The 13,267-nt window shown below is 59.7% G+C and overlaps 6 protein-coding genes across 6 annotated transcripts; 3 read left to right on the plus strand and 3 right to left on the minus strand.

Moving 5' to 3' along the window:
• The first annotated feature begins 201 nt into the window (after positions 1 to 201).
• L226DRAFT_529790 (uncharacterized protein) lies at positions 202 to 5,248 on the plus strand. The gene is made up of 9 exons (XM_067679690.1): positions 202 to 483; positions 799 to 2,110; positions 2,161 to 2,684; positions 2,742 to 2,867; positions 2,921 to 3,204; positions 3,263 to 3,755; positions 3,823 to 4,018; positions 4,074 to 4,441; positions 4,597 to 5,248. Exons 1-9 carry the CDS (start codon positions 358 to 360, stop codon positions 5,014 to 5,016), a joined length of 3,849 nt encoding a protein of 1,282 aa, XP_067541958.1. The 5' UTR covers positions 202 to 357; the 3' UTR covers positions 5,017 to 5,248.
• A 179-nt stretch (positions 5,249 to 5,427) lies between these two features.
• L226DRAFT_542525 (TPR-like protein) lies at positions 5,428 to 8,383 on the plus strand (the record flags this gene model as incomplete). Its single annotated transcript, XM_067682132.1, has 2 exons — positions 5,428 to 7,512; positions 7,673 to 8,383. 2 exons carry the CDS (start codon positions 5,428 to 5,430, stop codon positions 8,381 to 8,383), a joined length of 2,796 nt encoding a protein of 931 aa, XP_067541959.1.
• Positions 8,384 to 8,505: 122 nt separating this feature from the next.
• L226DRAFT_529791 (uncharacterized protein) lies at positions 8,506 to 9,924 on the minus strand. Its single transcript, XM_067679691.1, has 5 exons — positions 9,406 to 9,924; positions 9,328 to 9,334; positions 9,076 to 9,269; positions 8,943 to 9,012; positions 8,506 to 8,890 (listed from the first exon to the last, which is right to left on the minus strand). The coding sequence occupies exons 1-5, from the start codon at positions 9,492 to 9,494 to the stop codon at positions 8,726 to 8,728; spliced, it is 525 nt and encodes a 174-aa protein (XP_067541960.1). The 5' UTR covers positions 9,495 to 9,924; the 3' UTR covers positions 8,506 to 8,725.
• Positions 9,925 to 10,414: 490 nt separating this feature from the next.
• On the minus strand, positions 10,415 to 10,763 carry L226DRAFT_136715 (uncharacterized protein). Its single transcript, XM_067672302.1, has one exon. The coding sequence runs from the start codon at positions 10,648 to 10,650 to the stop codon at positions 10,474 to 10,476; it is 177 nt and encodes a 58-aa protein (XP_067541961.1). The 5' UTR covers positions 10,651 to 10,763; the 3' UTR covers positions 10,415 to 10,473.
• L226DRAFT_566170 (uncharacterized protein) lies at positions 10,660 to 11,420 on the minus strand (the record flags this gene model as incomplete). Its single annotated transcript, XM_067683872.1, has 3 exons — positions 10,660 to 10,763; positions 10,818 to 10,905; positions 11,043 to 11,420. 3 exons carry the CDS (start codon positions 11,418 to 11,420, stop codon positions 10,660 to 10,662), a joined length of 570 nt encoding a protein of 189 aa, XP_067541962.1.
• Positions 11,421 to 11,697: 277 nt separating this feature from the next.
• L226DRAFT_453192 (aspartate-semialdehyde dehydrogenase) lies at positions 11,698 to 12,859 on the plus strand (the record flags this gene model as incomplete). Its single annotated transcript, XM_067675113.1, has 2 exons — positions 11,698 to 11,983; positions 12,039 to 12,859. 2 exons carry the CDS (start codon positions 11,698 to 11,700, stop codon positions 12,857 to 12,859), a joined length of 1,107 nt encoding a protein of 368 aa, XP_067541963.1.
• Positions 12,860 to 13,267: the final 408 nt, after the last annotated feature.

Raw genomic sequence — 13,267 nt, forward strand, 5'->3', positions numbered from 1 at the left:
CAGCCTCTGGATTACTTAGCTTTATCTCCGTTCAGATGAAGAGACCTGTAATAAGGGGATTTACGAGAAGCCAGTGAACAGGCCTTTTCGATAGCCTTGTAGCGGGGTTACAAAGCAATGTTTACCTACAACGGTTCAGTAAGGTGTCGGAGGATTCCAAAATTGCGACTTCAATTGTCCATGTCCGTGACACCCAGGATTACGGCTTACACTTCTTTTCCCCAGCCCTCATCCTCCCGGCACTCGCTGGCTTAGCTTACTCGACGACTCTATTGTTCCTACTCCCACCTTCCTTTCCGTCCATTTCGCTTCTTGCCAGCTTCAAGGGAGTCCGCAGGGACTCTGACCCCTGGAAACATGCCGGAATACGTCTACGCACTACACGACTTCACCCCGCAAGTCGCAGATGAGATAGAATTCAAGGTTGGGGATAGGATAGAGGTCATCGAGAAGGACGACTTGTATGGTGATGGATGGTGGCAGGTGAGTACACTTATCCACAGTCAATTCTCCCTGCGTCGAAAAGCAAGAGTTGTGCGGTCAGAGAGCAGGATGTCCCGTCCGGAATGCGTATCCTGAAACCAACTCCACGCCGGTGTGGTGCCAGGACATGCCCAGTGCCCACCCGGGTTTACGGCTGCTCGTTGTCATGGACGCAGAACGTCCGTGGTAGCTACGTACACCGAGCGTTCCGTCAGGAGCCTTGGATAGCGACCTTCTACAGTGCATTGAGACATTCGTGCCTTTAGAAATTTCTCGTGGTCCACCTGTCCGTCTCCTTACTCACTATTCTTTCAGGGTCGAAATCCCGCGGGGCACAGTGGGCTGTTCCCGCAAAGCTATACCTCGCCAACACCCCCGTCTTCTTCCACGATCACATTCCCAGACCAATCTCCCGCCGAGTCTCTGCCTACCGTCGAACCCACTTCCAGCGCCCTCCACACTCTCCCAGAGGAGTCGGAACCAGTCACAGGGAATGCCGACTCAAGACACAGCCCGACAGAAAGCGAGCGCCGACGCAAACCCAGCGAAGGCGAGGTAATGATGCGGGCGACCATGACAGACGTCCAGCGAGCCATCGAACAGCTCGGGCGCAACGACCGTGACGGCACGCGGTCATTCAGCTTCGCGAGCTCCCATGGCGACTACAGCGAACGTTCGGAGACAGAGACAGAGGACGATCATGACGCGGACGCAGATGCGGACGATGAGTTGGGATGGCACAAGGATGCGCGGGCCAAGCTTGCGCAGAGAGCGAAGCGGGAGAACGAGCAGCGTCAGGCGCGGGAGGCCGAAGAGCAGCCGCGCGCCATGATACCCCCTATTGACGTTGAGGTCTCCGACGAGAGCGATGCTGACGACGAAGACTCTCCCACCAGCCCGCGCAGACGCCAGCAACAGTATCCGCGGATAACGGAGGTGGATGAAGACGTGGAGGAGAGTCCTGCGAAGGAGTCACAGGAGTCGCAGAACTCGGGCGACAGCATCATTCCCTCCGACAAGTACCTCGTCCCAGACGAAACTGATCTGCCAACTGCCACTGCGTTGACATTCCCCGAGCCTAGTCCTGTGCACACTATGACTATGTCCACTCCTACCAATCCTCCTGTGCAGATCACAGAGCCAACATCCGCCGAGACCCTAGCCACACCTCAACCCGCTCCCGCTTCCGTTCTTCATGCCGCCGCTCCTGAACCTGCTCCTGTTTCTGAACCTGCGCCTTCTCCCGCTCCCGCCCCTGCCTCTGTGCCTATACCTGCGAGCCCCATCGTGCTAGAGACACCTGTTCAACCTCTGGCGCCAGTCATCTCGCCGACGCCCAGTACGATCAAGGTCGCTCAGCAGCTGCCTTTCGCCTCCCCGTCTTCCCTTCCGTCACCTACGGCTTCCTCGACAGGGTCACACGCTGCCAGCAGCGCGGCCGGCATCCAGCACAGTCTGACCCCCGCCACCACTGCGGCGACATTATCCACACCACACCAGAGCGGTACGAATACGCCTGATCTCGCGAAGAAACCTACCACCCATCCGTCAGAATGGAATGTCGAGGAGGTCATCGAATGGCTGAAGTCGAAAGGTTTCGACCAGGGCGTCTGCGACAAGTTCATCGGTGTGTTTCAACCCTCTCATGCACGCGTACCTTGCTCACTGCCGCTGCAGAACAAGAGATCACCGGCGACGTTCTTCTCGAGCTCAATGCCGATATCTTGAAGTCCGAGATTGGGATCGCAGCGTTCGGCAAGCGTGTTCGCATCGTCAACGCGATTACCGAGCTACGCCGTCCGCCGTCCATCGAGGAGGCAGAGGCGGAGCCGCAGCCCGGACCCATGCTCACCCCGCGGTCCTTGACGCACTCCTTCCAGTACCCTGGTTCTCCCCACTCGCACCCGTCTCACTCGCACACGCACTCGATGGCCAGCTCCGCTCAACATAGCTATAACAACTCGCCGTTTGGGCCACCATCTCCGTCTGTCGTCAATGGGCTCGGCTCTGCTGGTCTCGGTTCGCTCACCAGTCCGGAGAGCCCGCCACACACTGGCGACCTCCCATCACCCATGTCCCGCAATGGCTGGCGGGCTTCCGACCCTGGCTCGATCCATGGCAGCGTTGTCAACCTCGACGACGAGAACCGTGGTCGCACGTTGGCCGGTCTCGGCCTCGGCCTTCCCGGACCGAAGAGCACGGTGCGTTTGCTGGAGTCGGTCGTGTATTATTCACTGACATGTCTAACACTCGTGTAGAAGAGTCGTCCGTCTCAGCTCGTGTTGTCCCCTAGCGACAGCGCGCTTGGAGAGACGGTGGCGGCTGTTCAGGACAGGGAGGGGACGTCCGAGTCCATCAAGGATGAAAGGGCTGTCGTGAGTGAGGTACGTATACACATGTATACTAGTCTTGCCCTGTTCTCACCCGCTGTGCATAGTCGGAGAGCGTCAGAGGCAAGGATCCCAAGAGCAGGCGCCGCCTGTTCGGCCGCTCTGCGGACTCCGGTTCGCTGATGGACACTGCGAGTAACCACTCGGCCGGTACCCCTCTCAACTCCCCTCCCGCTTCGGCGTCTCCCGTGGACGAGACTGTGCCCGTCCGGCGCCGCAGTAAGGGTACGAGGAGTATCGACGAGCGGAAGCCCGACCGCCTCAGCCTCTTTGGTTCCTCCTTCACGGGGACCCTTGGGAAGCACCGCAAGCCTGCTCCCAGGTTGTCCAAGTGCGTGCTCTTTGTGCCCTTCCTCCATCGTTACGATTGACCGTGTTCAACCTACCAGTTCTTCCAGCGTCGGTGAGAAATCCGAGAGCTCCGAGAAGCACCACATTGGTACTTTCTCTAGGCTGCGCGATAAGCGCTCGTCGAGCCGACCAGGGACGTCCGATGGTACATCTAGGCACCCTGAGAAGGAAAAGGAGAAGGAGAAGGAGAAGGAGATAGTGAAAGAGAAAGAGAAAGAGAAGAGCAAGCCCAAGGATGAATTCAAGGAGAAGGAGAAGAAGGATCGCGCAGTCCCAGCCAAGGAACGTGACCCGGCGCTCCTGCGTAAGCGGACCTCCTCTACTACTGATCACCCCACGCGGGCAACCCTGGCTGCGGCTGCGACCGTAGGACCGAATCTCAAGGCCGGTCAAAGCATTCTGGAACAAATTGGCACTCCCGATCACAACGGTTGGATGCGTAAGAAGGGCGACCGGTACAACGCCTGGAAGCTACGCTACTTTGTCCTCAAGGGTCCGCACTTGTATTGGCTCCGGAGCAACAACAAGTCGGTAGGTGTCACATTACCCCACGGGCGGCGTTCTTGCGCTGATCTGTGGATGCGTCTGGGCTTTGCAGGAGACGAAGATTAAGGGCTATCTGAACATCGTGGGCTACAAGGTCATGGCCGATGAGAACGTGGACCCGGGACGGTATGGGTTCCGGATCGTGCATGACAACGACAAGCCGCACTACTTCAGTTCGGACGAGCAACTCGTGGTGCGTGAGTGGATGAAGGCGTTGATGAAGGCGACCATCACGAGGGATTTCACCAGTAGGCTTTCTTGGCTCCTCTTCTCTGAGTACAGCCTCTTACAGCGTGTGCGCAGACCCGGTCATGTCCTCGTGCAACATTCCCACCATCCCCTTGACCGTGGCACAAGCGATGAATCCCGCACCACGACCGCCTTCGCCAACCGCACGCGATGCCACGCAGAAGGCCCTGCGCAGAGAGAACCCGCACCAGTTGTCCAGTCGCGATGCGCAGGTGCTCCTCATGGGCATGCCCAACAAGAACCAGAACGGCGAGCGCGCGAGGCTCGAGTCCTTCTTCACCAACGACACCGTATCGACGAACGAACCCGAGTCGCCCGTGACGAAGAAGGCGGTAACACCCAAGAGTCCAGCCCCTCCGCGTCCCTCGCGGGAGTTACGTCGCTTGAGTACGGCTGCTTCTCAGCAACCCACCGGTGAAAGTGTAGGCTTGTTCAAGCTCAACTTACAGCCTTGCGTTATCTGAACTTTCTTTTCTTTTTCTTCCTTCCTTTCACCCTTCTTTCTTCCCATACCCCGATACCCCTGTACACGCGCGCGTTACCCATCCGCTGGGACGATACCCATTTATTGCAATAGGACGTTGACGCCGGTCTGATCGAATGGGCGAACTCCCACCTTCCAAGAAACCTGCGAATCAAGGATCCCGCCGGGCCGTTGTGCGGCGGGCTCGCGCTTCTCCGCTTAGCCGAAGACATCAAAGGCAAACCATCGTCGCCGCCGGTCCCGGACGCGGCCTTCCCCTCCGGGCCCAACGACGACAAGCTGGACGGGCTCTTCCGGCTGTTCGACTACCTGCTCGACAACGACGTGAAGATGGGCTCGGTGAGCATCAACGACATCCGGCAGGGCAAGCGCGAGAAGATCGTCCAGCTCCTTCGAGCGCTCAAGGCCTGGGAGGAGCGGCGGAGGGCGATTGCAGAGTCGGTGGGAAGGGGCGCGGTTGCCGCAGGTCCATTCATGGGGATGGCAGGTCCTTTGAACATCTCGGTAATATGATCGTTCTGTTCTCTTGGTTGGTGTGTGGCTTGGAAACAGAAGCGGCTCTGCCATGCATCACGCCATATGTACATAGATTATCTTCGTATACGTACGCGTCTCGGACTAGTTAGTTATCTTCGGGCTCTTGGCATTAGGCCACTTTGTCTACCTCACATTCTCTACCTCTTTTCTGCTCATCTTACCACTTAATTATACTCGGAACAATTGCATAGCATGGTTCAAGTTTGCCATCTTCTTGCGTTTGTCAGCCGGTGCACAGTAGTAAGCAGATACTAAGCCATCGATGGAGCCGAAAAGTACAAGAGCTGTGGTAAAATCGTGGCTGGGCGGCAATTCCCGGCGCACTGTTTTCTCTCATCCTGCGGCTTCTTTCTCCTGCGTTTCCTTGGTTTCGCGGCCTGCAATCAGATGAGCTTGGACATTCAAGCTGTCGAAAAAGCCCTGCTAACAGGCAAGTGGGACGACGGGCTTGATAGCTCGTCGTCGCACGCACCCGTTCTGCAGATAGCGCGGAACGTGGTAAATGGCGATTTTAGCGATCTCAAAACGTCACCCAGCCGAGATCTGTTCACGGTAACACAATCTAACCAAGACATCCTTGACCGCCCGCTCGCCGAGTGGTTCAACTTCTCCCAAGCACCTGCAGGCAGCTCGCCGGGGGACGAGCTGCTCCGCCTCTGCTGCGCGGTCTCATGCCTGCATGCCTTCATCCAGGCTAACTGGACGGGCCCTGATCTGGACATCAAGCCGCTCGAGGTTCTCGCTCTCACCCCTGAGCTTTCTCAGCGTGTCAGCGAGGATCTGCTCCATCAAAAGGCTGTCTCAGAACTCGCGTACGGCGGTGAACCTGCCTACCACCTCGCCAAAACCCCGATCTTCCTCCAGCTCGCCCGCCTTCTCCTCGACACCCCCTTCCAGCACTGTCAATCCGCCCCCTGGTGGCAGCTCCGCACATGGCGGATCCACGAGCAGCTTCTGGACGAGCCTGTCGCCGTCCCGCCCGCGGTGTTCTCCGGGGCCGCACGCCTCCTGGAGACGTTTGCCACCGAGCCAGACATCGCCGGGAGACTATTGTTGGAGCAGGGCTTACTCGAACACTACGTAGGCAATGACAAATCGGCAGCAGACTATTTCGTACGCGCCGCCCGGGCGACCCAGCTCGAGTACGAGCTCACCGGTGCGCTGGGCAAGCGGACCAAGTTCCAGGAGCACGACGTGACCCAGCTCATCCTCCTCGCCGAGTCCCGCGCCCGTGGGGATGGTTCAGAACCCTCCTCGCCGCAGTCGCAGTCGCAGGCACAGAATCCGGACCCTAAGGACACAAGCCCCGACTCCACCGTGAACACTAGCACCGAGCCCAAGCCTAACTCCACTACCGCCGCGGCTAGCATAGACATGGCCCCTGCGGCAATCCCTGAAACACTTGCCCTGAACGACGACACGCTACTGGAGCAGACGGCGTTCACGTCTTCATCAGCGTCCGGGTTGCAGGCCGCCGCGCCCGGCTCCCGGCTCGGCCACATCGACCCTGCGTCGCAGCCCGCGCTGCACCCGCTCGACCAGTCGATCCTGCTCGCCCTCTGCCTCAACGTCAAGAACACGTCGCCTGCACACGGGCTGACGGCCGAGCAGATGGCGCCGTACGTCGCCCGGGTCATCGAGCACCCGCGCAACTGGTCCGTGCACACGATGGCGCTCCTCCTGCGCTCCCGGCTCGAGTCGAGCCGCACGCGCACCGTCGAGCGGTCCGTGCTGCAGCTGCAGGCCCTCGTCGACCAGATGCCGACGGCGGACTCGGCCGTCGCGGAGCGGCTGCTCTACATCCACGAGATCCTCCTCCCGAGCAAGTGGGAGATGGAGAGGGAGCTCGCGCTGCGCTACCTCACTCTGGGTGTCGTCAAGTCCGCGCTGGAGATCTTCGAGCGGCTCGAGATGTGGGAGGAGGCCGTCAAGTGCTGGGCGAGCATGGAGCGGGCGGACAAGGGCAGGGCTCTCGTCCGCGACCTCCTCGAGGGCCGCAAGGCCGAGGCGGACGCGGTTATCCTCCAGGGCAAGGCCATTTCCGACAAGCGGCGCAGCGTCCTCGACGCGACCCGGGAGGCGAAGCTCTGGTGTCTCTTGGGAGACCTCGAGCCCGAACACGCCGTCGAGCACTACACTCAGGCTTGGGAAGTTTCGAAAGAGTCGTCCGGGCGGGCGATGCGGTCCTTGGGAGGGTACTACTTTGCGCAGGGCAAGTATCCCGAGACGATCTCTTGCCTGCGGCGGGCCGTTGCAATTAATCCGCTCCTTGCGCGGTCGTGGTTCGTGCTCGGGTGTGCTTGCATCCGAGTAGAGGACTGGGAGGGGGCCCGGGAGGCGTTTGTGCGGTGTGTGAGCATCGACGACGAAGACGGCGAGAGCTGGAACAACCTGGCGAGTGTGTATATGCGCATGGGCGAGGCAGGGAAGAAGGCAGCCCTAGAAGACGGCGAGGAAGAAAACGCTGCGCAGGTGAGTACAATGCTTCTTCCCTTCCCTTCCATTCCGCGCACGCATGTTGTGCTCTCCTTCTGCGTCCTTGGGCCGTCGTCTTCCAGGCCGTGCCACGGAACACACGCGGAGTTGCGGGGGCTGACGAGACGGACTCCCGCAGGCTGAGAACACCGCGCAGCGCGAAGATGCACCGAAGCAACGCATTCCATTCCAGAACAAGCTTCTCGCCTTCCGTGCGCTCAAGCAGGGCCTCAAGTTCAGCTACGACAACTGGCGGATGTGGAACAACTACATGATCGTCGCCCTCGACGTCGGCGAGCTCTCTGAGGCGTGCCGCGCCCTCGCCCGGGTCGTCGAGGAGCGCGCGGCGAAGGACGGCCCGGCGTGCGTAGACGAAGACGTGCTCGACAAGCTCGTCGACGCCGTCACGCGGGCACGGGCGGGTGGCGGCGAGGAAAAGCCCGATGCTACTGCGGACGCTGCGAGTCAGACAGCCGGCCTCGAGCGTCGAGTGGACGACCTGTTCGAGCGCACGATTCTCCCGCGGGTGTCCTCGCCGCGGATCTTCCGGGCCCGCGCGCGGCTGCTCATGTCGGAGGGCCGGTACGGGGACGCCTTGAACGCCTACCTGGACGCGTACCGGGCGGGGCCTGCGGGGACGATGGAGAAGGGCGAGACGGACGTGGAGAGATGGCGCGAGGCGGTGGGCGAGGTCGAGGAGATTGTGGACGTGTTGCGGAACTTCGGGCCGCGAGTGGAGGGGTTCAACTGGAAACTGCAGGCGCGGAGCGTCGTGCGGACGTTCATGGGACGGACGAAAGACTTCGAGGACGAGCCGGAGTGGGCCCGCCTGGTAGCGCTGCAGGAAGAAATCAGGAAGGAAGAGTGAAAGGGATGAGCCTATGGGCCCGGATGCTGTGGTACGTGCGAATTCATTGAGGCTTCAGAGCAGGCCGATGAGCTGAGGTCGGCAGAGCACTTCCAGGACGCCCTCAAGGTGGTAGAGTTAGGCGCGGAAGAGGTCAGGAAGTTAATGTCAATGATGTATCACCATAGGACGTGGGTAGCCGAGTTAGTTGAGGTCCATCGCCGGAAGAGCACGCCAGGTCAGAGATAGCTCTTCATATCCCAGAAACGAACACGGGACCAAGCGAGTACGTATAAATGTAGACATAAGCGAACGGATGCAAGAAATATCCAAGATGAAGTCGTCTAACGGCCCGGGCGGGGGTTACTCCCAATTCGATACTATTGCAATGCGGTTCAGAGTCAGCGTGGTCACGATCTCGGTCACTATCAGCAACGCGGCGGGTTTGAGGGTGAGCTTCGCAGCGAATGGATCCGTTAGCTGGCTGGTCTCCCACAGCGCGATCGTGTTCCCCTTGCTGTCTATACACTGCAAGCTATCCGTGAGTACCTCCGCGGCGATCCCTGCTCTGAGGACGCACCTCCAGCCGTTGTGGAGAGTGTATCCGCCACTTGTACTCCTTGCAGTTCTGCGCGAAGAAGTACCGTGATCTGAGGAAGCAGCGGAGTAGCAGTGAGTGGAGAGGGGGCGACGACGGGAGTATGACTGCTTACGAGCTGTTCTCCTTCTTGCGATTCCGTGCCTGCGCCATTGTCTGGTATGTGCTGTTTCCGTAGATAAAATGGCCGGGACTTCGGTTGGGGCCGAAGTAGAAGTAGGAGTTGGAGGGACCCATGATTTCTGGGTGCTGCTGTGCCCAGGGAGCCTCGCGGGAGACCTTCATGATGAGGTTTGGGTTCTCGTCGACCTGTGCACGAACAGACGGTCACCGAAGGATGCGGAGAGAGAGGAATGAGGAGATATACCATGGCGCTAGAGAACGACCGTGCCACATTAGCAGGATACGGCGGGGCGGGGGAGGCCGAGGAGGACAGAGGACGCACACGGAGAAAGCAAGACGGTTCTCGAGGTCCTCAAAGCGGGCATTCCAGGGATCTGAGGAGAACTGGAGGAGGACGTAGGAGGACGACATGCTGTGTGTCGGGGGAAGGCGATAAGCCGGGGAGTTGTAGTTCTTGTGCCATGATTGTATGAGCAGACGAGGCGGACAAGGCAGCCCCCGGCAGCCCAAGGTCGATCGCGTCCGCCACAGCCATGCGCCCACGTGCCCGCCACGAGGTCTGCCACGCGCCGGAACCTGCATCGATCGGAAGCACGCCCTCCCTTCCACGCTTCTTGACACACCGCAAACAATCCCTTACTATATTTCCTGCTATTCCCCGCACCCTGCGCGCGCCCACCACGGCCGCTCGCTCATCCGCACCATCCCCACTCGTCCCAGACAACGCCCCGCTGCACAATCCGACCACAGCAGCGGAAGCATCAGATAGTGGCGAACCTCCCCACCCCCTTCCACTTCCACATCACCAACATCCTTTGCGCGCGCACGTTGCGTGTTCCGGCGGCCATGGCGACTATTACGCCGTCGTATCCAAGCCATGCCCGAGATCTGATCTCGGAATTCATTTTGCATGTCGTCGGTTCACAATAGATCGCCGCCGCCTCCCAGTAAGTATCCGGGCCGCCGCCCCTACGCGCCGTTAACGTTCAAGTATTGAGTCGTGTCAGACGACTTCTACGAGGAAGAAGGGTCGTGGTGGTCCCACCGGTAACTTAGCCTAAATATTGGCAATCCTCTACAGGACAAATGACAATTCATGAGCGGTGTCAGTTACTCACTCGACAAGATTGCGCGCACGCAACGACACCGGTGAACGGGTGCATGCATGGGCTTCCAGTTGGACCTAGGATCAGCTGAAGAGACCGGACACAGATGGTTGTTGCCTTGCTTCGGAGAGCAACCTTCCAAAAGTGTCATTTTCGCCCGTCGGAGACCCCGAGATTCCTGCGGGTAGGTGGTTGTCGGAGGAGTTATAGATGGTGAATTGCTGCGGGCAAGGGGTAAGAAGCGGGATTGTGATTCTGGTGTCAGAGACGCTCCATATTCACGTCTATTCCATAATCCTGCACTCTCGTAGCAAGTATGTTCGCATGACCCCTGCGCAATACCTGGCCCTGAGTCTGGCGCATCCGCGGTCACTTTGACGTGATGGCCCGCTGTTGGGACACTCCGCCCGCCGGGGTAGAAAGCTCTGGCATGTAAACCGTGACAATCGCGGTGAACACATCAGAGTGGCTTAGATAGATGCCGAACCTCTTGGTCCGACACACCGGGTATGATACTCCTCGTCAGCGATCGCAAGACGCGCGCCCATCCAGTACTCCGAACCTCTCCTCGTGCCTGCAAAGCCATGTTCAGCGCGTGTAGCCAACGGGGCGGGTCGCATCTACTCACCGGTCACTTCTGCTCCCCAGCGGTGTCGGACGTTCGGACAGAACGCAGACAGACCCTGAAAGAAGCCATCCCGCGTCCGCCGCCCATCCTGCCATGCCTATGATTCAATCGTACACTGCGAAGAGAACGCCGTTCGGTTGATATCTGCCTGATAGACCTGCTGCTCGGCTTACCGTGTACAATTCCTGTTGTGCGCGCCACAGCCCCACCAGACACCCAACAGACGGTTGAGAACGTTTGCATCTGCATCTGCGCACAGCAGAAGGCGAAGACGGGCGGGATGGGCGTACCGTAGAACAGCGTCCACACGAGGACGAAAGAGAAGATGTTCTCCTGGCCCGGGTTCACGAGCTCCCACCAGCCCCCGGATACAAACTTTGCGGGCCGGCCCTTGCACTTGAGGTATAGACACGAGGACGTGAGCAGCGTTGAGAAGATGAAGAGCGCGAAGCCGAGGGTGTTCTCCAAGCCTAGGACGCCTGCTACCGCGCCGGCGAAGCAGGACGAGAGGAACTTCACGGTGTAGAGCCGCGAGTTGTTATACTGGACATTTGGAGGGAAGAGAAGTTGCGCAGCGGCCTCTGGTGTGGCGGCCGCTGACATGGTCGTCGAGGTCAAGGTGGAGGGCGTCTGACGTTAAACGGATGTACCCTACTGCCTACCCAAGGCTTACCTGGAGTTATCGCAGTAAGTAGTGAAGGTAAGTAGCTTCGGCTTATAAGGGGTAAGCAAACATTACTCTGGGGATGGGCGTCTGCAACTCGCTGAGCGAGCGGTCGCGTGCTCGGCCTGCATTTCAGAGTCACCCTTGTCTTCAGACTTCCACCCTGGCCTCTCAGTCTCCGTAGGAGCTGCTGCTCTGCTCGTCGTCGTCGTCGACATGACAAATCCGAAAGAAGTCAAGGTTGGCGTGCTGGGTGCAACAGGCACCGTCGGCCAACGCTTCATAGCACTCCTCGCCCACCATCCGTTCTTCGTGATCCATGCGCTCGGAGCATCTTCAAGATCGGCTGGCAAGCCGTACTCCAAGGCCGTCAACTGGAAGCAAACTCAGCCCATCCCGAGCGCTGTGCGGGAGATGATCGTGCAGGAATGCGTCCCGGAGCAATTCTCAGAGTGTGCGATAGTTTTCTCCGGGCTGGATGCCGATGTGGCGGGCGATATAGGTACGTTATCCCCTGATGGCAGATTTCCCTCATGAATGACACGCTGCGCATCCAGAGCAAGCCTTCAGGCTGGCCGAGCTCGCGGTCTTCTCGAACGCGAAGAACTTCAGACGAGATGCCCATGTGCCCCTCATCGTCCCGCTCGTGAACACATCCCACTTCTCCATGATCCCGCAACAGCAGCGGTTGCACTCGCCCGCGCTCAAGAAGGGTTTCATCGTCACGAACGCGAACTGCTCCACGACGGGAGTCGTGATCCCCCTCGCCGCGCTCGAGCGCGCCTTCGGGCCGATCGAGTCGTGCATCATCACGACGATGCAGGCCATCTCCGGCGCAGGGTACCCGGGCGTGCCCTCGCTCGACATCGTCGACAACATCGTGCCGTACATCAGCGGGGAGGAGGAGAAGATAGAGTGGGAGACGCTCAAGATCCTCGGCGGGGTCACGCAGAGCGACGACGGGCTCAAGGCGTTCGACATGCACACGAAGCAGCCGCTCCGCATCTCCGCCTCGTGCAATCGTGTGCCAGTCATCGAGGGCCACACCGAGTGCGTCTCTGTCCGCTTCGCGCGCCGTCCGCCGCCGAGCCCGCAACAAGTCCGGGAGGCGCTCCAGGCATACACCTCCGAGGCGTACACCATCGGATGCCCATCCGCCCCTCGACACACGGTATTCGTGCACGAGGAGCCGGACCGCCCGCAGCCAAGACTGGACAGGGACTACCAGGCTGGCGCGGGTGTATGTGTCGGCCGGGTACGGCAATGTCGGGTCCTGGACATCAAGTTCGTCGTGCTCGCGAACAACGTCGCTATCGGCGCTGCGACAAGCAGTATCATCAACGCGGAGTATGCCGTGCTAAAAGGGATCGTCGCATAGACGTCGCCCGAGCTCGTGTGGCAGCTTGGGTGGGGATGGTTAGCGGGAGAGGCGGATAGAAGTCAAACGGCGGGCTTGCTCGGTCTGCGCAGCTGTAGGAAAACGGTATACATGTACAGTTAATGGTCGGAGACGCAGAAAACACGCCTACACAACTACCCAGCCAGCACCTGCGGGCATCCGCGTCGGTGGCCAAGTGCGCTTCGCGCGCCCACGGCTGCTCTGCGGCACACGCACCGTCAGCCGTGCTGCTGCATATGGTGGGGCCGAGGTCCGAGGATGCGGAACAGTTGGACCCACAACTCGTTCAGGATAGATTGCTATGGATGTCCATCTCGTGTGCCTTCGTTTGCCCGTGCAATTTATCTCACCTCAATCTTGTCGCGTAAGGCGAGGTGCGCATGTGTG

Source organism: Lentinus tigrinus, assembly GCF_003813185.1.
Source record: "Lentinus tigrinus ALCF2SS1-7 unplaced genomic scaffold L226scaffold_2, whole genome shotgun sequence".
NCBI lineage: Eukaryota > Fungi > Basidiomycota > Agaricomycetes > Polyporales > Polyporaceae > Lentinus > Lentinus tigrinus.